Raw genomic sequence first — 23,843 nt, forward strand, 5'->3', positions numbered from 1 at the left:
TTCTCAGCATATTACTCACTTATTCATTCTCAGTGCGACTACACTGAGATGCGTTGTGGGGATTAAATGTGTTTTCAGGTAATCGTGATAGTTCTTGAATACTTGCAAATCCTTTTAATGTTTGTCTCATAAGAGTTGAGTCTCACTGAACTAATTCAAAGCGTCAGAGTCACAGAAATTTATCGCTAACTCCCCTGTCCCCCTTAGCTTTACCGAGCATTGTTCAGGTTACTTTTCATTACATTAAAAAGAGTTAAAGCCAGAGCTGTGTTTCAGGCAAGGGCTTGCATTTTTCAGCAAGACAATCTCTAAGTTAAAACTACACTTCTTACATTAGCGTGGCTCTGCACAGAAGGAGTCTGGCCTGCTTGCAATCCAGCGCTGTCATCCACCGAAAAGTTTTGACTTACTCTGAAATAAAAATATGACTAAAGCAGGCACTGAAATTCACTCTCAAGCTCCACTGGTGAAATACTAGGATTTCAAAACTACAGTGAGTTACCAAAGACTTAAAGACTCGTGTGAAAAGATGAGGTAGTATGACAAAATAAAAAGGGGAAACACAATCATGTCCTATTCTCAGAAACATTCCCTATGGATACACGGAGAACAAGTAGTGGTAAATGGGCCGATTCTTATAAAGTGGTTTTCTACTCTACCGGCAATTCACAACATTAACCCATTCATGCAAGCACAATTTCTCAGAACAACACTGACTAACATTCACACACATTCATGCAGATGCAGCAGCCACAAATCAAACCACCAATCTTATGCTTAATAGGGCACCTGTGCTACCTCCTGAGCTACAGCCGTCCCCTTTGTACTACTTCCAATTAAACACGGGTTTCATCTGATCAATGAGTGTTTTTATATATATATTTCACGGAGTTTCCCAGCTTTTTGGAACCGTAGTTGTGTGTTATATGTTTGTGATAGACTAACGAAACGGTAAAGAAGTTCCTTTAGCAAAGCAGCCCTAAACAAAAACATCTGTTAGTAGCAAGGTGGCTGTTGTGCATTGTTGATATGAAACTGAAGCCAATCTTTAACTCTGATGCGCCCATGACAATGAAAACTGAACAAAATCAAACAATCAGTAAATCTTTAATGTGCTTAACATCAAGTAAAAATATGCTGATATAGAAAGCCCTATCCCAAATCAAGGCTTCCTTAAATATATCAGCAAATGTATAACCAGAATTTCTGCCGCTCAGCCTCTGAGAAAATTTGATTTTGTTGATGTCGCATTTTAACATTTTGAGTGATATTCAAACAATTTAAAGATCCACAATAGAAACAGAAGAAGTAAGAAGTAGAAAGAAATAAAAGAAGCAATAGCACCATGTGCTGCACACTATTATCACTGTAAGAGTCCAATAAACAAAACACTTTTACTTTTACTCTTTTTAGTTTTAGTTTTTCACAAGCTCCCAAAACAATAAAAATACCCCAAATTCCATAAAGAGTTTTGGGAGCAAAGTCCTCTCATTCAACGGTCCTCTGCTGCTCATTCACCAGTGAGTAACACATCCTCCACAAGTTTTCATTGGAATGCTCTGTTTCCTTAATCGTCCGGTTCTTAATGACCCCACTGTGCCCTCACTGAACAATATGAGTTTACACCAAAGATAAAGCACTATATAGCTGTTCCTTTTCATTACAACATATACAATACTGTGCAAAAGACTTGAGCCAACCCTCAGTTCTTCATATTTCGCTGCCAAGGAACCAGAAAAGTGTGTTTTCTTGTTGTCGCTGTTTTTGTTAATCCGCAACACTGTCCTATGAATCATTCAAACATATGTGTCTACACACAACAGAAAACTTGGCAAAGCGCCAATTTTAACTTGTATATTTAGGCCCTTTTTTACTAGCAGCCTGTCACAAAAATACATAATTTGTTCCCATTTCTTTAGCTGAATCTATGAAAAAAGCCAAATGTAACACAGTTCGACAGACAAATTAGTATTTTTTCAACAATTAGGTGATTCCCAAAGAGTTATTAACTAAAAATATGACTTATCTCAGCGGGGTGTGCAGTGTGTCTATAAATATTTTGAGGAAACGGAGGACATAAGAAGAAATGGCCGGCCTAAAAACAAAACTACCTACAGCAGGTAAACAGTATCTGAAAGTCCTAAAGAAACAGAGAAAATAAATCCAGCAGAAACCTGACCAGTATCAGGTGTGAGAGATGCATCTGGCCCTTCAGCTGATCCACCTACTTTTCTCTGAAGCCTCATTAGAAATGGTCTCAGAGGAAAGGTGGCTGTCACGAAGTCATTCTTAAGAAAAAGAAGCAGGGAGAAAAGTTGAGGTTTGCCAAATTACACATGAATTTTAAAATTCTGGGTCAAATCTTCATCAGTATGGTAGGGGTGAGGAGAGAGAAACTAAAGTGAGTGTCTTGAGCCATCGGTAAAACACAGTGGGGGCTCTGTAGTCTCTAAAGGGTATCACTGGTAACAGCTACATTTTTCAGCATGACAATAATCCCAAACTAATCCCAATATTATTGAAGACCTTTGAAGCCTAGGCAAATTTCCTGACTGCTTTAAGAAAGCTTCAAGTTTGTCAGAATTGTACTAACTTTGTTTCTGCCTTATATACTGTATTTCATTTATTGCACACATAAACAGTTTGTGTTCAAATTTAACAAATGTATTTAATTATAAAATTAAAAGGAATGTGTTTCTGAAAAATTAACAGCAACATTTTAGCAAATGGTTGCCCATTTCACTTCTTGGCATGCACACTAAATAAGGAGGTAGGCAAAAGAACAGCAGTCATGAACATAAACATCTACAGTGGCATCAAGAAGTATTTGCACTGATCGTGATATTTTAGTTACTTTTTTATCCCACAGAGCCAGGTGGGTTTGGTGAGGTTTTTTTCCCTTAATAAGTAAAATTACTATTTCAACATGGCATTTTATATTTTATCATGTAGCTTTGACTAATATTAAAATTTGTTTGATGATTTGAAACACGTAATTACAAAGGCAAAAAACTAAGAAATTGGGAAGGGGGCAAATATTTTTCCACGGCACTGTACTTGTCAGCTCTAGGTGTGAATGTGTAGAAGGACACGGTGTTCCTGAAATCTGATCCTTCGTGTTCAGAGCACCCTCCAGTGACTAATAAACAATGAGCAGGCCAGTCACCAACATGTATAATAACAAAGCGGTCCCATCTTGCTTTAATGTATGGGTTGGGTTTTTTTACATTCACTGTTCTTTTAAGCACACACTAGGATTAAATATCTGTTTAAAGATTTTGTTTCCCTTGCAAAAAGATGGCAGGCACAGTCAAACTTGAATTTGTTTTATCCTTTTGAGTCTAAGATAACGACAGTTTCTTTAAAACAATGCTTACTATAGCATTTAACTTTTTCTCTGACTTGTATTGTCTTCAATCATGAATAGCAGTAAAGTTGTTTTGTTTTTTTTAATTTAAAAAAATCAAACACTCTGCAACAATCAAAATCAAAAGCAGATTTGATTTTTACTGCAAGGGATTATTCAGACTTTATTCAGTGTTACAGTCCAGGACAATAAACAAATTTAACTTCACAACCACCATGTCTGTTTAGATGCTCTCCAAAAAAGTCCAAGTGGAAACACAGCAGATGAGCAGCTTCTGATCATAAATTGAATGCTGTGGCCATCTACAGCCTCTCACCTGGAAGTGCAAGAGGCAGCTAGGCCTCTGTTTGTATTGTATGTGGGATTATCTAAAGAGCTGGATGTTATGGAAAAATGTTCTTCAACAGAAATGTGCTAGCTGTTACAGCATATGCAAATAAATTAATTCCTTTTGAGTTCAGGTAAAATGTGGATTCCCCTGAAGGGATACTGAAAGACCTCATTCTGCTCAGTCGATTAAGATGATGTCTTTCAGTCTGATATTTTTTTTTTAAAAAAGACATAAGAGTTAAAGTTGGAGGGCTTTTTAAGCTGTAAACACCTTACTTGAAATTCTTAAATTTTTTGAATGAATTGAAAGCCTCATGATCTAATTAAATTGGTGCTCAGTGGTGGTTTGTGATTTATACACTGGAAAAAATATTTATGCCCAAAGTACTGACTTTAAGTAATTTGACTGACTTAATGGAATCAGGTCAAACAAAATGTACTTGACCGGTATAAATTCAGTTTACACCAAGCATGTTTTCCTTAATAATTGATTATTTGATTAAACCTTCGATGTTATATATTTCAGTTGCATTTTACTCAAAAATATTACTTCAGACCTTTTTTAGTGCATTACTTTAAGAGCAGCATAGCAATCATTCATTATCTAGTGCCTGCAGAAATTAGGTCTCTGTTTCGGTTTAACTAAGAACCTATATGTGGCAGGGTGCTGGTTTTGTAGATGTTTGTTCCATATATTAAAAATTAACAAAAGGTTCACAGTAGCAGGGTGACTAAAAAGTTACACTTTGCAGGAGGCTGATAAATCTATTTGCCTTCCTGGATTAAAAGTTTGTGATTTTAACCAGAGCTCCGCCTCCTCACATAGAGTTAGCTTTTACCTCATTTTACAATCTGTGTATTATTTTTATATGAGAAGGGAACAGGGTTCAATAGACACATATGGGATATGGAGGGTTTTTGGGAAAAGTGGAAAAAGCATGTAGTGAAAATGTCCAGCTGTATCTAGTAAAGCAGATGATGCTGATGCTATCCTCTACATGTCTTTGAGTTCATCCACAGGTCATAGTCTCTGTGCTTACAGCTCCATGGTGACAGCCACTTCAGCTGCATTCAGTCCATATTTAGTTCCATAGCACTTGCTGAAGCAAAGAGGGAGGGAAAAAAAAAACCTCCTCTCCAGTGTAAGTGGCTGGTTTCATCTGAGTGACACAGACTGTAATTTCACCCAGTGTCAAATAGGATTTATTCTCATATTTTCCGAATATGGGTTTGGCTCCAATGGTTAATTCTTCATGGGAAATCCAATCATTTCATTACAGCTATATGAAATTTCATTGCACATGCAATTATATATTGACCATTAGGTGAAAGGTTGAGGAGGAGACTTGCTTACTATAGCACTAAATGAAGAACAGGATTGTGTGAGCCATTTTAAAGTTCCTGCGCCTCATTGGTTTATTTGTATGCCAGATTACTTTAACAGAAGCATTCAAGTATCTTTACGATCATAATCACTGATGTCCATCTATGCTATAAGTTTCAGCTGCCCATGACGCTGTCTTAATTTTTTTTAAAGTCGAAACAAAAACAAACAAACAAACAAAAGTTGAAATAATGTAGAAGTTTAGTTTCAAATCAAGTTTCATGAATGAAAAAAAATACACTTACCAAAGCGGTTTGACTGTCATGTGTGTTTTAGGATGGTTTAAAATCCAACATGTCTCGGGAAAGGATCTGAACCCTTGTTTTTGTTTTTGTTTTGTTTTTGTTTTTCGGGAGGGGGGAGGGGCATTTTTTTTCTATACTAAGACTTGAAGCACCACTGCTGCTTTCTGATGACACAGAAAGCAGCAGTGGTGGAGGCCTGTATGTGGGTGGAAAACGAAAGCCCAATCAAAAGCATCTCCAGGAAGAAGGAAGTCGTAGAGAAAATACCAAGCAAACGATATTTCCTCTTTAACTTTCTGGCCTTCAAAATAAAGTAAAAGTTGCTAAAAGAAAATTGAGGGAAAGGTCATATGAAATTAAAACGCCATTAGATAAAAAATGTGAACTTCACTTTATTAGATAAAAAAAAGCTCTATTAAATTTCACACCTGATCAACATTTAACCACCGCAGGTACAGGAAAGACCCGCTAGCTTTATGTGTGTGTGTGTGTGTGTGTGTGTGTGTGTGTGTGTGTGTGTGTGTGTGTGTGTGTGTGTGTGTGTGTGTGTGTGTGTGTAATTGTATTATACATTAAACATTATAAGTATATCAAAACAGTGATGGCAGTATTTTCCTGGCAGAGGGAGCCATCTTTTGCTCTATTGCTGAGGTGGGCTAAAGATTTTGCCTCTCAAAGAATTTATTGTGATTTGTGTGTGTATGTGTAGACTGTACACTCCTGTTGTTTTGTTTTTTATTCGATACAGTATAAATTGTGACTCATACATTTTTTAATACACATTTAATCTGAAAAGCCAACGCCGGAAGTCAAACTCTAAACCTGCCTATCCAGTGGCAGTAACTTTCCCTTCCCTCCTCGACTACAAGATGGACTGGAATGAAGACGCAAATGTAAGACAATTTATACATAATAATTGCTTCTTTGTCTCGTTTTATGTAGTTTCTGATTTATCGTGTTGACACTTGGCTCACGGGCATTTTTTCAGTTATGTTATTTTTGTTAGCTGTCAACTAGCTAGCTTGCTGTTAAATTTTAGCTTGTGTTGAGTTGGTGTAACGTGTAATAACCTGCCTGATAGACTTCGAGTTAAATCAGGGCTCGTCGTCGTTAGCTTCATAGGCATAGTTAACCTGCAGCTAGTTATCTGAATTCAAAGCATTTAGCTCATTTCTTTGGTGTGAAACCTCTGGTGCTGACTTTACGGAAGTGCTTTCTGGTTTATCTGGTTGACATGATGATTAACTGACAAGCAGATGAGGGTTTGGGGGTTTTTTTTTTGTTTGTTTGTTTTTTTTACCTTTCCCATTATCATGACGCTGTAATCCTCTTTCAGCACAACACAAGTCCCAGTCCTTGTCCGAGCTGCGTGTGTTCAGCTAAATCCACATGTATTAATACTCATAACAGCCAGAAAGCATGCAGCTTTTACCATATGTTGGTAAATTAGCCATCTGTCTAGATCACGACAACAGCCTGTTGTATTCACAGTGTGACCATCAGTATTAAACATCTATTCTAATCCAGACTGACAGCAAAACGCATCCAGCACATCTATCTATCATAGAAGATAAAAACAGCTTCCTGGTGCTGCAGTAGTAGGGTGGGATTAACTCAACAATGTAAGAATTATCCACATATCCAGCGCAGTGCAAACTTCTCACAGCTCTCATCTGAAACCTTCTCTAAATGATAAACCTGTGCAATTATTGATTTATATTATAAAGGGGAAATTATACTAAATGTCCAACAATGTATTTAACAAATGAGTTAGCTACTTACTGTGAGCATTCCCTTAGACTGCACATCACCTTGTGTTTGCCTAGGATATATATTTTGCTATATACACTATATGGACAGAAAGTATCAGGCCACAATACATTACACCTACAAGAGCTTTTAGTCATCTCATTCTAAAATCCATAGACGTTAATTATGGATAGATCCATCATTATAAGCTGTCATAGGTCAATCTCAGCCAAACATACCGTTCTCCGTCTGCCTCCAGTTTGTATTTGTGTGTCAAAAAAAGTATGAAAGCATAACTAGGGGTGGTTGATACAGCCTCAGATTTATAGCACGATATTTCTGATTGCATGGAAAAAAGAGAACTGAGCAGTGTTATTGATGCTTGCAGCTTGGCAGGAAGCAGCATTCATAAGTGTAAGTAAGTGAAGGGCATTTTCCGTCATTCTTTTCCATAGAGCTACTGTCATCTGTGAGAAGCTTCCTTATTTTTAGTGTGAATGTACTGAAACAAATTGGAAGCAACAGCATTATATCCAGTGACACAGCATAAGCTAGATGTAAACACAAATGTAGTCTAAGGTAGTTTTTTCCCTTGAAAACACAACTGCAGAAGTTGTGTTAAAAGTATGTCAGATGTTAATTAATAAGTAGTTTAATTTTAAGGTACTTAAATGTCTCTTTTGGCACTCTCAGATATGCCTGGACTTGTCTCATTGCACAGACCAAGGAATGTAAACACATGGCTTTGCTATAGTAGTGATATCAATATGATATTTTTATGTCACATAAACATTTATACCGGTTTCGCTGTGGAGAATATTATATGGCAAAAGTTCTCTGGGGGGGCGTGTTTGGGAATACCAAGGTTTTATCTAAAAGTCTATTTAAAAAAAAAAATAGCCACTTATTAGTTTATTCTATAGAATAACAGATAAGCGTTACATCATACTGAAAGCCTTATGTGAGGCCTTGAGTTTGTTTTCTCCATATACAACCAATTTTCAGTATTCTAAAACAAAAAGAGCAGCAGATTCAGAGACTAAAGAGGAAATACTTTTACTTGATAGTTGGCTTGAATAATTAATCTATTATTACAACAGTCACAGACAGATTAATTGATTCAGAAATAAACTCTGGGTTGCTAAAGTTGACCAATTGATTTAATCTCATGGTATAGCCGTAGTACCAAGCCCCACAGTCTGTATACAGTGAGTCAGAAAAATTAGAGGGATGGCTGCAATTTGGGCTCAATTTGGACTTGACAGTTTGATCCCACGGTCTCTGCCACTTTAAAGGTTCCCTGTGGACCACTTTGGACTAAATAAGTGTCTCGTCGTGTGCAAGTTGCAGGAACACAGCCACATGCATGACAGCTGTCATCATGGGCATCAAGGCCATTCTCACAGTCATGGGCCAAGACCGGCAGGATTTGGAGGGATGGTGAATCCATTCATGCCGGGTTTTTACGGACAGTTCGGCAAAAATGCAGATCTGACTGACATCAGGGAGCAACCAAAGAAACGGTCACACATGGATGATAGCAGCAGTTGGGACATAGTGAAGGCATCACAGTAAGTAGTGGAACATGTAATTTCTAATATTTTGAACACTACACCATCTAAGAAACACTGAGATTTGGGACTAGTAACTGTCTTTTAGAGCCTTAGATTTGTTCTGTTTTACTAGTATTAAGCACAGGTGTATAGATGAGTTTGTCCTGTAAAGAGGCTCATGGACCTCTCCAATGGCTGAGGTCATGACAGAGAGCATCTTCAGCATAGTTATCAGCAGCTGGAACATCTCAAAGATGAGAGCAAACCTCACTCCTGAGCATGTCTACTACAGGTGGGAATTCGTGAACTGTATCATCTGTAAACTTTGGAAACTTGTTCTTTTGTACTGGAAAATAAAATCTTTTTGATTTAATTTGGAGCTTTGTTTGAACTTATGGACAGAAGCTATTTTTAGTTTCTTATTTGCATGTTATTTATTTATTTTTTTTATATTCAAATTCATATGTTTCATGGGTTATTATTTTAATTTGCTGCGGGACAAGACAACAGGGTCATATTCACCGTTGGGCAGACTGAGCAGGTGAGGTACTGGAGCCTAAAATAGGTTTGCCCACAGGAAGCGGAGATAAGAGTTATTGAAATAATCGCTGACTAATCGACTAATCAAAGAAGAATTGGCAGATTAGTCCACTAACAAAATAAACTTTAGTTGCAGTCCTAAAACAGAGCAGCAAATCTAGAACAAAAAGATAAGAAGATAAAGACAAAGGTGTTGCAATGGCCCAGTCAAAGTTCAGACCTTAGTGCTGTGCTGGGACTTTAAGAAACCTGCCTGCAAAACTCAGTGACCTAAAGAAATGCTGTAAAGAAGACAAATGTTGCCAGTGTTGTAAAGGGTGTGAATTCCTCTACAGTGATATGAGAAACAGATAAAGTCGTAAAAAAAACAGGTACTTCAAATTATTGGCGCTAAAGGTGTTTCTACAAGCTACTGAATCATGGGGTGGGCCTAGTTTTTCACAGGACTGCACAGAGCCCTGTGAAAGCTTTCTTTCTTTCGTGACTCTAAATATATGGTAATATTGATAATTGTAGGCCTGTTTTCAGCTGCTCATAATCTTTGATCTGCTTCAGTTTTTTTGCGATAAGTACATGTAAGGATTTGCAGCTAACTGAAGTGCTAATGATCGATCAGTTAGTAGAGGTAAATAAAAACAGAATTCACTCATGCTGTTTATGCAGGGGAACAATAGAAAAAAACCAATAGAACCACTTCTATCTATTTATCTAACCATGACTTTGTAGGAAAAAGTATGTGTATGCGGGGGGGTTTTGTCTTCCACATTCTAAAAGTCCTTCTAGAGGAACTTGCTTTTCCAGGTCACATTGTACTTTTAGTTCTCTAACATATTTTATCTACATTTGTTGCATCTCCTCAGTTTATCCGTAGTTTGGATTTAATTTGATTGCAGAGCACTGTGTGGTTTATATGACAGACATGATTGATTGCTGAGGGTGTGTGTGTGTGTGTGTGTGTGTGTGTGTGTGTTTCCCGCAGGTTTGGAATCCTGGAGCGCTGTAAGGAGCTGGTGGAAGCTGGATATGACGTCAGGCAGCCAGACAAAGAGAATGTCACTCTGCTGCACTGGGCTGCTATCAACAACCGCTTAGAGCTGGTCAAGTAAGGCCTTTAGATCTCATATCAGTCTGACAATGAAAAGAAATAAATAAATGGAAATCTGTTTTGTGAACACATCTACTGCAAATGACCTATCACAACACACCAAATCAGGGGGTATAATTATTTATTCTAGACAATTTCTTGAATCTATACATAAAAAAATACTACAATTGTGACAAATGATCAGTTTGCATTTTATATATAACCAACACAGGCTTTCTTTTGGCACTTAAGTTTATGAATAATAATGCAAATAATTAACAAATAGTAGCTAAACAAAAACTGGAAACCAGGGAGACAAATAAATGAATACAAATAATAAAAACCCACAAAATATTTTGAAGTATGATCTTTACATCTGTTCTCTTTTGTTTTCTAACAGATATTATATTTCCAAAGGGGCAATAGTAGACCAGCTGGGGGGAGACCTGAACTCTACTCCACTTCATTGGGCCATAAGGTGACTATATGACTGTGCCCGATAGAGCTGGGTTGGGCTGCTTTGCTTTGTTTTGCATATGCATTATTTTACTTTAGTTTTGGTTTACCAGCAACCACTGGTTAAAGTTTACCTGCATTAGAAGAGATTATGCACTTTGGCAGTGTGTCCTCAGTGAGGCTACGTAACTGTTTTACAACTAGTCTGCTGGGTTTTTTAAGACTTGTCCATTATTATGTTTTTGTTTGAATGACCAGGCAGGGCCACCTCCCCATGGTAATCCAGCTAATGAGATATGGAGCAGACCCCTCTGTTGCAGATGGAGAGGGCTACAGGGCTCTCCACCTTGCTATTCTCTTTCAACACATGGCAATAGCAGCTTATCTTATAGCTAAGGGACAGGTCAGACATACACATCACTTTATACCCCACTCTTTCTCTCTGCAACACTTCTGTTTTCACTCTATGATTACATTTGCTTCTCACTTTGCGCAAGTTGTGGTTTTGTTTCTCAATTTCTCCGTTGCCTCCAGGAAGTTGACGGGCCTGACTGCAATGGACAAACACCGCTAATGTTAGCAGCACAGAAGATTATCGGGTAAGGCCTCTTTCTCTTTTTTAACCCCAGTGCTTTGATTGCTTGTCTTGATAAGAAATTAAGTATAGTTTGTTAGCATAATCCTTTTTTTCTGATTGCTGAAAGTATTCTGATAGTATCTAAATGTGCTGTAACAAAGTAAGATGTTTCCTTTCTGTCACAGGCCTGAACCAACAAACTTTTTAATCAAAAATAATGCCTCTGTGAGCGCTGTGGACAAAGTCAACAGGAACACTCCACTGCACTGTGCTGTGCTGGCAGGAAATGTAGATGCTGCCCACATCCTGCTGGAGGCTGGGGCCAGTGTGGAAGCAGAAAACATTAACGTGAGCTTCAATAAATTCTAACACATTTTTTTTCTTTTTTGTACATTATTGTGAGTGCATAATGTTGGAATACATAAACAGAATATTATTCTTATTAACCTTTAGCTGTAAAAGGCTAAATGGGTAATGTCATCACCCTGTTGGTCAGGCAGGCAAGCGGTGAGGTGGGCGCATGAACACTCAAGTTTGTGAAAGCAATAACTCGAGAACGAGGCAATGTAGGAGTTTTGAATTGATCCCACAGGCGCAGCTACTGTCATATGAGTTTGAATCCCGGTGATAAAGTCAATGTTCAGAGGTCAAGTTTTCTAGGCAGCGTAGGATTTTGAACTGGATACTCTAGGTGTATATTCCAGGAGCACACTGTTTTGTTTTTCATCTGAATGTGTTTGCTTAACCTCTGCATGAGTGCTTTGTTCACTATTAAGTAAGTAAGCCATCTTAGTAGATCGGGCCAAGTAACAGGTACACCTTGCTTTCATCATTATTCAGCTCTAAATGCTTGCATATAAAGTAATGAATAGGCAATGCACAGTATTCCAACAGTATTCCATTAAGTGTTGATGCCCATTATAATGAAGTCTGAGTTGCTCAGCTCACTGAAAAAAACAAGATTTTCTTGGAGAATGCACTGAATAGTATTGCTCACTCCATGTCTCTGAATAGCTTTGCATGTATGTGCAGACTGACAATAAATAAGCTGTTTCTTGATTCATTTACTACAATAGAAGTATGCCCTTAAACTTGAGTTTAACACAAGTTAAACTTGAGTTTTTTGCACTGCGTTTGACAATAGAGTTCATGTACTCAGCGTAAACAATTATATGAACTACAATTATACCCACTTTTGAACTGAATCAGTGATTCATTTTTTCATGGGGTTCTTAATGTTCTTCTTCAGGGTCACACACCCATCGACTTGGCTCACCAAGTGCACAGCCCGTTGCTCATGCACATGCTCAATCAGGTCAAACGGGAGAGGCTTCGCTCCAACTCTCGCTGCCTGCGAGTCGTGAACAGATACAGGGTACGTTTGTCTCAAATAACACGTTTTTAGCAGTCTACATTGACTCTTCTAAAGGAATCCTCTCCCTGTATTTTCCAGGTGTTTCTGCAGTTTTTACTCTGCACGGCTTTGTTTGGAGGTGTTGGCGCAATAGTGGATATGAACTCAGAATCCTGGTTACTCAAAGGGATCCTGTTGGCCTGTGTGATAGGTGTGATTAATCTGGCTACAAGGTGAGGATACACTTCCACTGATTCACGAATGTACTCTACTGTTATTCAAACCTGTGTTATTGATTTAGTAATGAATGTTTGCATGAAACAGGAATTTCCCAGGCCCAGACTTTCAGTCCAACCTACAAGCTTCAAGTCTGATGGCTTCAATCTTTTGGATGCTTGTCACCTGGTGCCTCTGGTTTATGCCAGATATCCTTTGAAAAAATGAAACCACACCTTAAAGCATTTCCTTTGGGAGAAGCAAGTCAGTACCAGATGAAAAACATAAGCAAGGATCATGAATGCAATTGATGGATAATGCTTTTACACCGGAAGATTCTCTGAGGGTGTGTGTTTTTTTTTCTTCTTCTTTTTTTTTCTTTCTGTTGTAAGAGCGATGCATCGTTTTATCATCAGTAAAGAGAAACAGACTCTGTCATTGGAGGCCAATAAATTAGGTAACTGGGTTTCATTCATATTCTGATGACAAACTGAACAGAGACCTTCTTAACTTGAAACTCCACATCAGCCTAGTGCCACAGTACAGGTACTGTTCACTCTGAATGCCACTGCTTTACTCTACTACTACCTCCGCACCTGCAGGACGGACCCCGGCTTCATCAGAGCAACTGAAGAGGAGAAGAAAATGGTGAGGAGGACAGAGTTCAGAAGCCAAATTAGGCAATCTTCCATGTAAATGTTTTACATGGAGCTGAGCTATGTTTTGTTCCTCTGTGTTGACAGAATGTGTTGGTGTTGGCTGAAGCCGGCTGTCTGGACCCCAGGATATTGTGCACCTCTTGTATGGTAAGGCCACTGACCTGCAACCACCTCTTTAATAACACTGCACCATTAGCACAGTGACAACCAATACTATTTTATACCATGTGGTTTTACAGATAAAGAAGCCAATGAGAGCCAATCACTGCTTCAGCTGCGATGCCTGTGTGGCCAAGCAGGACCACCACTCCATCTGGACCAACAGCTGCATTGGTAACACACAAGCCTGTTTGTAACTTTCAGATTACGCAACAGCAGGAAGAACTGTTAAACAGCTGAACAAGTCATGTCTTATTTAAGAGGTCTAGTATATCAAGACTTAAGGGATGCATTAAAAAATTATACAATATTTTTCCTGAAGATAAAGTGCTCTGATCTCTAGTCATTCAAATTATTGGAGAGCATAATACTTTTCCATAAATGTCCAATAAGGTGACTGGATTTTTTTGACACACTGCTACTAAATTATCACCTTTTTTAATTTTTTGCATCTTTTAAGTTAATCTGATTATTTTCTTTTCCCCAGGTGCAAGGAACCATCACTACTTCATCCTCTTTCTGTTCTCGCTCGTGCTGACGGGAGCCTGGATGTTGTACGGCTGTGTCATGTGTGAGTTCTGCAACAGCTAGTGTAGCCACGCCATCTAACACGCTATGACCTTTACCCTGGATAAACATGCCTGTGTACGTTTCTTTTAGACTGGTCTGCTCATTGCATGCTGCGTTACGAGGAGCAGGGCCTGTGGGGTACTTTCTCTGGCCTGGTAGGGTGCTCTCCCTGGCTGCTCTGCATCTTCATCCTGGTCGTCTATCATACAAGTTGGTCTACTTTGACCCTGCTGCTGCAGCTCTACCAGGTGACTCGCTGCTTGGAGTTTCTTAATGGGTTTCTAAGGCTCTGTATATCATATGGATAGTGTTCACTGTCTCCAAAATTGGACAGAAGACAAATATACATAATATATATATATAATAAATACATATTGTGTTTTCTGTAAATGTTTCAACATAGGGGATTAGTTGGCAGAATTCAACATAAATTACTACAAATTCTGTGTTTTTGGAGAAACCAGAGAAAATTCACGGCTTTCCATTTTGTTTTGGCTTAATCATTTTAAAATATTGATGGAAATATTCAGATTTGACCTTCACAAAAGTCTTTAAATTTTACACCAAACTTAGTTCAAAGTAGTGAGAAAAGCCAAACCTGTTAAACCAGTGCCTCTGGTTTTGTAAACTGCCTGTTTTTCTTTCCTTTTTTTTCTTGCTCTAACAAACAACATACCTTATTGTGTGTGTGTGTGTGGGGGGGGGGATCAGATTGCATTCCTGGGACTGACAACAGTAGAGCGAACAAATCTAACACATCGCCAGAGGAAACTCCGGCAACCTGTCTCTCTGAGACAAAATCCATTCAAGTGAGTTGCATGTAGTGCTTCTTGTCTTTATTGTATAACTTACAATTTGTAAATATCAAGTTATGTTTGCTTAGTTGTCTGTAGCATTCAGACTGTGTCATGTTCATGTCTCAAAATAACAGTTCTGTTGTAATTGTAATGCCATGGGCTCTTTAGGATTTACTGGCAAATCATGTGCTGTGCGTTTTGTTTTTTTTACTTAAACCCATACTTTATGTTGTTGGTCAGCTGAGTCACTTTGCTCTGATTGTGTGTTCATAGTTTGGGCGTGGTGAGGAACCTGGTGTCATTCTTCCAGCTCCGCTGTTGTGGACTCTTCAAACCGGTCATCATTGACTGGACGCAGCAGTTCCAACCTGGCCACCAGCATGTGTTCGGACACACCGACATGGTCTGACCTCCTCCCTCCTCCACGCTCAGGGTCAAGGGTCAGACTCTGGACCAAAAGCACAGACTCCATTTATTTATTGTTTTTTAATGTGGTGGCTCCTTGTGGAAAGAGACTGCAATACTCGGAATTGGGAAAACACAAAGAAACATGTAGATATTTGATTCAGTTGCTGTTTGTACAGACTGCTGCTGCCTTATACTTGACCAGTGTAAGTAAATGGAAAATAACAGAACCTTTAGAGGCCTAAATTGTGATGGAGGTTTTGTCCTGTTTTTATGAACACATTAAAAGTATTTTTACTATCTGTTCAGAAAAAAGAATTACCTTTGTATGTGTGGAAAAATTGGTTTTATGACTTTTGTAAAAATTGCATGCATTTAATACAAATGACCACTATAAAACTTCAATAAAACAATGTTGTGCCTGTCTTTTTAACTGGTTCTGAGTGGATTTGGGGCTCTAAGTACAGCAGGGGATGACGAACAAAACAAAGAAACTAAAGAAAAGAAGAAACAGGTCAATACTACCAGGGTTTTGTGAGGAAAAATTAAGAACACATCAATAACATTTAAACCAGAATTATCTAAAGTGTTTTTTGAAAGACAATTTTTTTTTCTCTGAGCCAAAAATCTTTTCACACTGCTCCTATTCATTTGTTTGAGCTTTGTTTTGTTTTTTTACTTTACAAGCTGTTTAATTAAGTGGTTACCTTGGAGTTTTGAGTTTACAGTGCAGATATTCTATATACTATTCTAATTAAAAACTGGGAAAAAAAACTACCACAACAAAAAAGAGAAATGTTGGTGGAAATATTTGGTTATGCTAGTTTGAAAATTTAAAAAGAAAGTTAAATACTACTAAACAAATCTTGAAGATTAATGCTTGCATGTATTTTAATATTATATTTGGTGAGCTTAATGGCAAATACTTTTATTAAGTCATTTAATATTTCTTTACTTTTTAATTAACTTATTTTGACAGTTTTAGTCCTTATTTTCAGAGATCACAAACATGAATGAATATCTGCAACAGCCTCAACAAACTGAGCACTATCAGCTAGTTTCCAGACATGGATTAATCCTCGTCATAGACTTACAAAAAATAAAAAAAAACAGTCTCTGGGAAATAATGCTTAAATCATTATGTCCGAGAGCCTTCTCATGTTTACTGCAGGTTACAGGTATTTGTATATGTGTGCATTTGTATATGTGTGCATTTGTATATGTGTGCATGAGGGTGGGAATGCACCTTTGTGTCTGTGTGTGTGCCTGTTCGTCTGTGTCTCATTGTCAGGTTGGGTCTTAGACTCCACCCCTCTGGGAACACCTCAGGCCCTCCAAGGTATGGAGGCCTATCTCCCCTCACCACACTCCCTGCCGGGTGACCCCTTGTCTGGGGCTCTCCTCAGCTCTTCCCAGGAGGGTGGCACGGTTGCCCCTCCGATGGTCCTCCTGGGCTCTCGCACTCCTGGGCCTGGATCTTCTCCATGCCTGCTTCATGCACTGGGGGACGAAGCTGTAGCTCCCCACACCGTCTAGCAGCAGAAACGCAGTTACATGAAGAAACCTTTTGAATACAAACGCACTCATCCACACAGGTGTGCACACAGGTGTACGCATGGGTGTTCACAGACACAAACTACACCTGTCTTGGCTGCTACCTCAAAGGACATTGTGCGCTGTTGATGTTACGTGCTGCACAATAACATTCAATATTTAGTATCTACTGTTATTTACTCTTAGCTAGATTATCGCGATGGTGTTGTGTTTATTATGTTGCTCCCTTTTTTGCTTGATTTCTCTTCTGATTTTTCTTCTCTCAACAGGTGTTCCAGAAGATTTTTTTGAAGTGCCCTTTCTCACTGTCCCTCTTCTCCTCTGTTTTTCTTTCCCTCCCTCTTTCTTTCTTTCTCCCTTTCCTATCCCTCAGTCATGTCTGTCTCGTCTCTAACAACTGAAAATAAAATAAAATAAAATAAATAAATAATAATAACAAAGGTCAATCAAATGGACCAATATGGCAAGGCCATGATGATCCACTTGGTAAAGTAAATCCATTGGGCATCTTTCTTGGCCTTCCGACAATAATTCTGATGGCCTAACTATGCTTTATCACTGGCACAAATACTATGATTTGGCAAAAATACTATATTTTAGCACAAATATTAGGCTTTGGCAGAAATAGTATGATTTGGCAAAAAAACTATGATTTGGCACAAATACTATGATTTGCATGTTTGCATGTTATGCATTGTTATGGTTGACAAAGGTCAATCAAATGGACTAATATGGCAAGGCCCTGACAATCCACTTGGTAAAGTAAATTCATTGGGCATCATTCTTGACCTTCCGACAATAATTCTTATGGCTAAAGAACCAAACAGGACAGGCAAAAAAACAAGGTTACAGGTAACTCTGTTAAAATTTAATGTAAGCCATGATTTGGAGACACTTTTATCTGATGAATGTTTTTTCTGTGTGTCGTCAGCTCCGTTAATTCAATAATACAAGATAGCCGCTGTAATGTTGGTTCAACGAGTCATCCAGTGTCGCTCTCTGCTTGCCTGCCCACACATAATTGTTCCGGAAATATTAACTCATTGTATTTGTTAATCGCTTGCTGATTTGATATTTCTATTAAGGGGGCGCACAGAATTATGAATGCAAATAAGATGTAGTAATTCAGTTTAGCAAGAAAAGTCTTTGCACCACAACAATAACAGGGGACGAAATACATTCAGGCACATTTGTTATCATCAAAACTATAATATGTAACAAAGACAACAGAAAGCTGTTGAGCTCTTGTTGTTACTCTCTGCTCTTAGTCTTTCAAGATGTTTTTTAATAAACTGCATTAAAACCAATTTTAATGTAATAAAATGCTTTTATTCTGCACTGAACCATCACAAGAACAATTTAGCCAATTTTAAAAATAACTTTGAATTTACAGCAGAGCAAAGCTGAACGTCTGTCTCGCCTGAGACAGCTGCCGCATGATGAGTGGGAGGCTTATTAAAAGCATGTTTTTACTGTCGTTCCTCCAGCATTGCAGCGTTCCCGAGTCCAAATCCTTTGGGGCCAAAGTTTTTGGCATAGCAAACTGCAGAGAAAAACGAAAATTGACTGAGTTAATAATCAACATTTAGAGGTAGTTTTCAAATATGACCTGTGTGTACTGTGTGCTGCTTTGGTTTATTCTTGTAGTTCTGGTTAAATGTTCTGGTTTTAAAGTGCAATGAAGATAAACAAGAACCATCTTTACAATGTGTGTGTGTTTGTGTCTGTATGTGTACCTTTGCAGTACAGCTCTCCATCCTTATCTGTCACTGTGGTCGACTCGAGGCTTTTACCACACAGAACGCAGCGGAAGCAGGTTTTATGCCAAGGCTAAAGACGCACATATTTGTGATGATTAATAACAAAGTGCTACAAAGTTCACTACATGATATTGTCACACAGTGAAACTTTATATTTATCTTTTACATTGGCTTTATTTTGATTTTTTTGAGTTTATTTGTGAGTGTAGTTTTTATTGCATGATTTTATTCTTCTGTTTGTATTGCATGGTTTTTGGTGTTTTATTTGACATTGTTTTAATCCACTGTGGATCAGCTGAGCATGGGACAATTAGCTGATAGGGATCACCTGCTGAGGTATGGGTATGTCCAGAGGTGGCCTATCAGCTGTGTAAAGACCTATTAAAAGCAGGCTAGCTGAGCACTGGAGGAGAGAGGCCCCAGACATGAAGAGGAACGCAAGAAGGCCAGGTGAAAAAGAGGTCTCGCAACAAGTGCACCGGTGGGAGGCGCTGCGTGTAATCGACCGCCGGGCAGAGGTGTACCTCTGCCTGCATATGTGAATAACACTCTCCCCACTGTCGTATGCCGGGTACAGCCGTTTTGGGAAAGGGCCGCCATGGTTATAGGCCAGGGCCTCTTCCGGGACGATTGTTCTGGCCGTTATTTATTTATTTACAGGACGCTGACGCGAGGGGAGCCGTGGTGGCATCGCATGACGGACTCCGATGCAGAACGCGAGCTGGGCTGGGATGTGATGGGCCCAGTGAAGGGACAAGAGGGGGATAGGAGGCTCCTCCTCGTCTGCCTGAGACGAGGCTGGCGTGGACTCCGCTCTGGAGAAGGAATTCCTGGCCTGCTGGTGGACCCATAAGGAACGTGGCACAATTACATCAGGCGCTAAGCCTTGATTTCATCGTTAAGCGGCCTAAAGAGTCCAAACCGATTGGGTTGGGTTTTTGGGGGGAGTATTTTCTCTGTTCTTTGGTGTACTCAATATTAAGCAATAAAAACACTTCATCTAGAAGAGATACAAGGTGTGAATTCAAATTGTTTGTCTGATTGGGCAACAGCAAGTAACTTTGAATTTAAGTCATACTTTAGATGCACACAAAGAATAACAGGATGGTCCTTACCTTCCCTGCTCCCATCACCTTCTCTGCTGCATAGACTGCTTTGGAGCATCGAGGGCAGCGATCTGAACCTCCAAACTTCTGGGACAATTTATTGGCGGTGGATTTTGAGGAGGCTGGTCGAGGTTTGGAGCTAGAAAAGAAACGCTGTGTGATGTTATCTTTGGTCAAAGTAGATTTTTTTTTTTTTAAACAATTTTTCTCTTTAAGGTTATTTGCCTCTGCACCACTCTGTTTCGATCATGGTTAAGGTTATGAGGTGCTCTGTCTTTATCTGTCATGAACACTTACTCATGAGGCTGAGGGCCTGCGTCCTGTCCAGGAGGATCAGAGCTCAGAGCACCAGCTCCTTGCCCGTACCCGTATCCTTTCGGCCCATACTTTTTGCCATAACAGGACTTGCAGTAAATCTCAGACTCATGCGCTGCAACTGTTGTACTGTCCAGCCCCTTTCTGCAGCTCACTTGTGTGAAGGAAACACAAACATTCAGTACCATGCTGACCATGAGACTGTGAGTTGTTTTCAGTAAAATGTCATGGTGGTATAATGGAGGTTAAATAAAGCACCCACCTAGCTAGTTTTATCAGTCAGCAGTAACATTACACATATTCTGATGTCTTGTATTTCTATTTGTAGAAGGAGAGGGGATCATGAGGTGAAAGTTCGAGAAAAGATGAAGACTCAGCAGATGGATGAGCTTTTCACAGAGGGCTTTCTGAGCTCCCAGTGGAACAATCTAGCAGTCACACAGGCTACTGACCAGCTGGAGAGTGTATGTTTTGGTGTAGGGGACAGTAAACTGGGAAAGTAAACTGCCACTGAGTGATCCAGTTAAGCACTTGTGGCTGTATGAAATCAGCAAGCAAAGCCAAACAGAAGCAGGGTGGAAGAATTGAAGAAGCTTTGCAGGCAGGTCATTAAACACAGAGAAAAATACAGAGGTACTGCTGAGTAATGATGCAGGCCCAGATGGGATACACAAAGGTGAATGGAAGGAGGAAAACAGCTCTGTTTTGTTATGTGTAAATTACTTTTATCACATATTTGAATGATTCTCCAGATCCACCATGACACCCTCTGTTGGGTTAGTGCGGGTCTGCTTACTACAGATGAAGCAAGTCTTGTGGAAGCTCCTTGCATTACACTGGATTTCCTCTGCATGGTACACTGTCTTCTCACAGGCTGCACATTTGGCTCCTCCTCCCCAGTTTGGCATCTTCAAGAATAAATCAAAATAAATGACTAAAGAAGGAGTTCAAACAATCTATTGATCTGTTGTCTTGTTTTCCAGGCTAGAACTGAAATGTAAATATGATTTCAATTCCCAATTTGGATTTGAAACACCCTCTCTACTTTTAAGACTATGCTTAAAACCTTCCTTTTTGATAAAGTTAGCCTGGACCAGGTGACCCTGAATCCTACTCTGCATTAGGCCTAGGCTGCTGAGGGCTTCCCATAATGCGCTGAGCATTTCTTCTTCCCTCACTCTTTTCACTCACTATGTTTTTATACACCACTCGCCTAAGGTTGGTCTCCTTTTTTCAATTCAGTTGAATTCAATTTTATTTATACAACCCCAAATCAAAACAACAGTCCTCTCAAGGAGTTTTTTTTTTTTTACTTCCTTCAACCCCAACTGCTCTCAGCAGATAGCTGCCCTTTGGTATGCCTGGTTTTGTTGGAGCTTTCTTCTTGTTAAAAGGGTATTGTTCCTTCCCACTGTTGGCAAGTGCTTACTCATAGAAAAGTAGAACATCCTGCAATGAAATCAGTGTTAATGTAAGGACTGACTTGATTTCCAGTATTCTGTACATGCATGTAATCATATGAAAAATCCAATTCAATTCAGTTTTATTTATGTAGCACCAAATCACAACAATAGTGACCTCTTTTTTATATTGTAAGGGAATGACCCTACAATAATACAGAGAAAACATCAACAATCAGATGTCCCCCTATGACAGTGGTTCCCAAACTTTTTTTGCTAGGCCCCCCTTTGTTTACAAGAAAAATCTTGGCCCCCCCCACCACCTAACACCCCCGCACAAACACATCCTCCAACCACACACACCCATATTTTGTTTTCAAACTCCATTTATTTCACACCTCAAACATTTAGTAAACGATTAAACAAATAAAAGTAAACTGCAATAAACTACAGGTAGTAATAAAATAAACTACTAACTCTTTTAGGCTACGTCCACACCTACACGGGTATTTTTGAAAACGCAGCTGCTTCTATGCGTTTGGGCCTTTCGTCCACACGTAAACGGCGTTTCGAATCACCGAAAACGGAGATTTTTTAAAACTCCGTTTTTGCGTTTATGTGTGGACGAGGAATACAGAGTTCGTCACGCAGCGTCAAAGGTATGTGCCTTTTTTCACGTCACGCTGTGCGCCATGTTATTGTTTACATGAGATGAATTGCAGAATGGCAGATAGAGACAAAATACTGTTAATCTTAATATCTTCAGTTTTTACATGCTTACATATAGACTACACACGCAGTTACTGTCCCTCCATTTAGAAAGGCAGAGGCCTCATGGTGTAATTATTTTACTTGTAGTTGTTTTCTCCTGTGTGATAATATTCAACATTGCTATCAATACATTTTTTTAATGTCTCTCTGTGCAAAATGGGTTCAAAAACATAAACAACTGTGGGATACTGTTTGTCCGTGATTTGGACAGGGGGAACAAATTACGGCAGGATCAGCCTGGTATCCCACTGTAACTTTACTGTATAAAGAGCTAACATCTCCAAAATTTCAGGATTAGATAGTCATTATAAGAAGTGTTTGTGAACTAAAAATCAAGAATGTGGGATACTGTTTGTCCGTGATTTGGAGAGCCCAGCACGTGCTCCCACAAGGGAAAACCAATTCTGCAGGAGAGACCTACCTTGGCATATTTTCTAGGCTTTGGCTTAGAATGAAGTTGGTTTGGAAACATATCTGGCGATGCTTCATCTCCTGCTTTGCGTTTGTGTGGAAGCCCCGTCAAAAACCTGTCCATTATGCTAGCAGTGTCCAAGCGTTCTTTTTTTTTTTTTTTTTTTTTTTTTTTTGCATACCGCGCCCCCCCCCCCTGCAATGGCTCTGCTCCCCCCCTAGGGGGCGGGCCCCACACTTTGGGAACCTCTGTTTTAGAGGATCTACCTTATCTACAATTTTACATTTATAAAATTTGAAAGAGGATACTATACTGATTTTAAAAAAGGTTAAAAATTATCTCCTCACCTAAACAAACAAAAAAATCTCTATGTTTTCTAGCGGTTGTGTGTGTGTGTGTGTGTAATCTCTATACGTACATTCCTGCATGCACGTGACTACACGTCGTCAGGGTTACGAAGATTTTCCTCCCAGTTCTGATATTTTCTGTCTCACTGCGACGTGTCAGTTTTTAACTATAACATCCATCCTAACATTTACTCAGGAATGGCAGCTCTGCCCTTGCTGACCTTCTGTCTGACATCCCAGTCTGCACTCATATCAAAGACTGTCCATCACCTCACAGCATTGGTATGTGATATTCCAGGAACAGGGGCTTTACTGTCATATTGGACAGACAAAAGCTCAGCTGTCTCTCCTTCAAATGACACTGAAAACATCTGAATATTGCTGAGACGGATCCTAAATTTCACGTGAAAGTGCCCCCAGCCGTTCATGGTTGTGTATAATAAATGTGTCAATGTAAACAGAGTTCTAGCAAGAAAAATTAAAGCAGTAAGTAAAAGTATCATCAAGTACTTTACTTAGCCTGGAGTAACTACTCAAACCCTGAAAGGGAGCTTTAATATAAAAGGCAGCGGGTCCTTACCTTGACTCCAAGCTTGCTTCTGTGGCTGACTGGTGATGAGCGCTTCTGGGCTGTTTAAATACTGTCCATCTTACCATCACCACAGTCCACTGGTGACGCTTCAATGAAAGTATCCTCCTAAAATAACTTGTGACTGAGCAGGGCCCTCTGACC

At 39.2% G+C, this 23,843-nt stretch overlaps 2 protein-coding genes across 6 annotated transcripts; one reads left to right on the forward strand and one right to left on the reverse strand.

Annotated features, from left to right (window-relative positions):
• Nucleotides 1–6,123: 6,123 nt before the first annotated feature.
• Nucleotides 6,124–15,873, forward strand: zdhhc13 (zinc finger DHHC-type palmitoyltransferase 13). Of its 4 annotated transcripts, none has more exons than XM_031740964.2 (17): nt 6,124–6,219; nt 8,420–8,646; nt 10,148–10,270; nt 10,653–10,730; nt 10,967–11,111; nt 11,243–11,307; nt 11,471–11,633; nt 12,535–12,660; nt 12,739–12,872; nt 12,964–13,064; nt 13,379–13,503; nt 13,599–13,661; nt 13,754–13,847; nt 14,161–14,244; nt 14,334–14,491; nt 14,955–15,052; nt 15,314–15,873. In XM_031740964.2, exons 1-17 carry the CDS (start codon nt 6,196–6,198, stop codon nt 15,447–15,449), a joined length of 1,944 nt encoding a protein of 647 aa, XP_031596824.1. In that variant the 5' UTR covers nt 6,124–6,195; the 3' UTR covers nt 15,450–15,873. The 4 variants fall into 4 exon arrangements, with proteins under 4 accessions (XP_031596824.1, XP_031596825.1, XP_039459010.1 ...); XM_031740965.2 differs by having other exon boundaries at nt 6,145–6,219; nt 8,426–8,646; XM_039603076.1 differs by having other exon boundaries at nt 6,158–6,219; nt 8,371–8,646.
• Nucleotides 15,874–18,306: 2,433 nt separating this feature from the next.
• csrp3 (cysteine and glycine-rich protein 3 (cardiac LIM protein)) lies at nt 18,307–23,793 on the reverse strand. Of its 2 annotated transcripts, none has more exons than XM_031740974.2 (6): nt 23,691–23,793; nt 20,977–21,088; nt 20,163–20,334; nt 19,875–20,004; nt 18,736–18,829; nt 18,307–18,542 (listed from the first exon to the last, which is right to left on the reverse strand). In XM_031740974.2, the coding sequence occupies exons 2-6, from the start codon at nt 21,086–21,088 to the stop codon at nt 18,469–18,471; spliced, it is 582 nt and encodes a 193-aa protein (XP_031596834.1). In that variant the 5' UTR covers nt 23,691–23,793; the 3' UTR covers nt 18,307–18,468. The 2 variants fall into 2 exon arrangements, with proteins under 2 accessions (XP_031596834.1, XP_039473631.1); XM_039617697.1 differs by lacking the exon at nt 23,691–23,793 and adding an exon at nt 22,773–22,794.
• Between the last annotated feature and the right edge of the window lie 50 nt (nt 23,794–23,843).

Source organism: Oreochromis aureus, linkage group 1, assembly GCF_013358895.1.
Source record: "Oreochromis aureus strain Israel breed Guangdong linkage group 1, ZZ_aureus, whole genome shotgun sequence".
Taxonomy (NCBI): Eukaryota; Metazoa; Chordata; class Actinopteri; order Cichliformes; family Cichlidae; genus Oreochromis; species Oreochromis aureus.

Excerpts from the sequence above, each read along its gene's own strand:
- zdhhc13 (XM_039603076.1), top strand. Across the intron at positions 11,308-11,470 it reads GCAGCACAGAAGATTATCGG|GCCTGAACCAACAAACTTTT; the intron begins GTAAGGCCTCTT and ends TTTCTGTCACAG. Across the intron at positions 15,053-15,313 it reads CTGAGACAAAATCCATTCAA|TTTGGGCGTGGTGAGGAACC; the intron begins GTGAGTTGCATG and ends GTGTGTTCATAG.
- csrp3 (XM_031740974.2), bottom strand. The coding sequence starts at position 21,088 with ATGCCAAACTGGGGAGGAGGAGCCAAATGTGCAGCCTGTGAGAAGACA. Across the intron at positions 20,005-20,162 it reads GCAGGCCCTCAGCCTCATGA|CTCCAAACCTCGACCAGCCT; the intron begins GTAAGTGTTCAT and ends TTTCTTTTCTAG. Across the intron at positions 18,830-19,874 it reads AGGTGATGGGAGCAGGGAAG|CCTTGGCATAAAACCTGCTT; the intron begins GTAAGGACCATC and ends GTGCGTCTTTAG.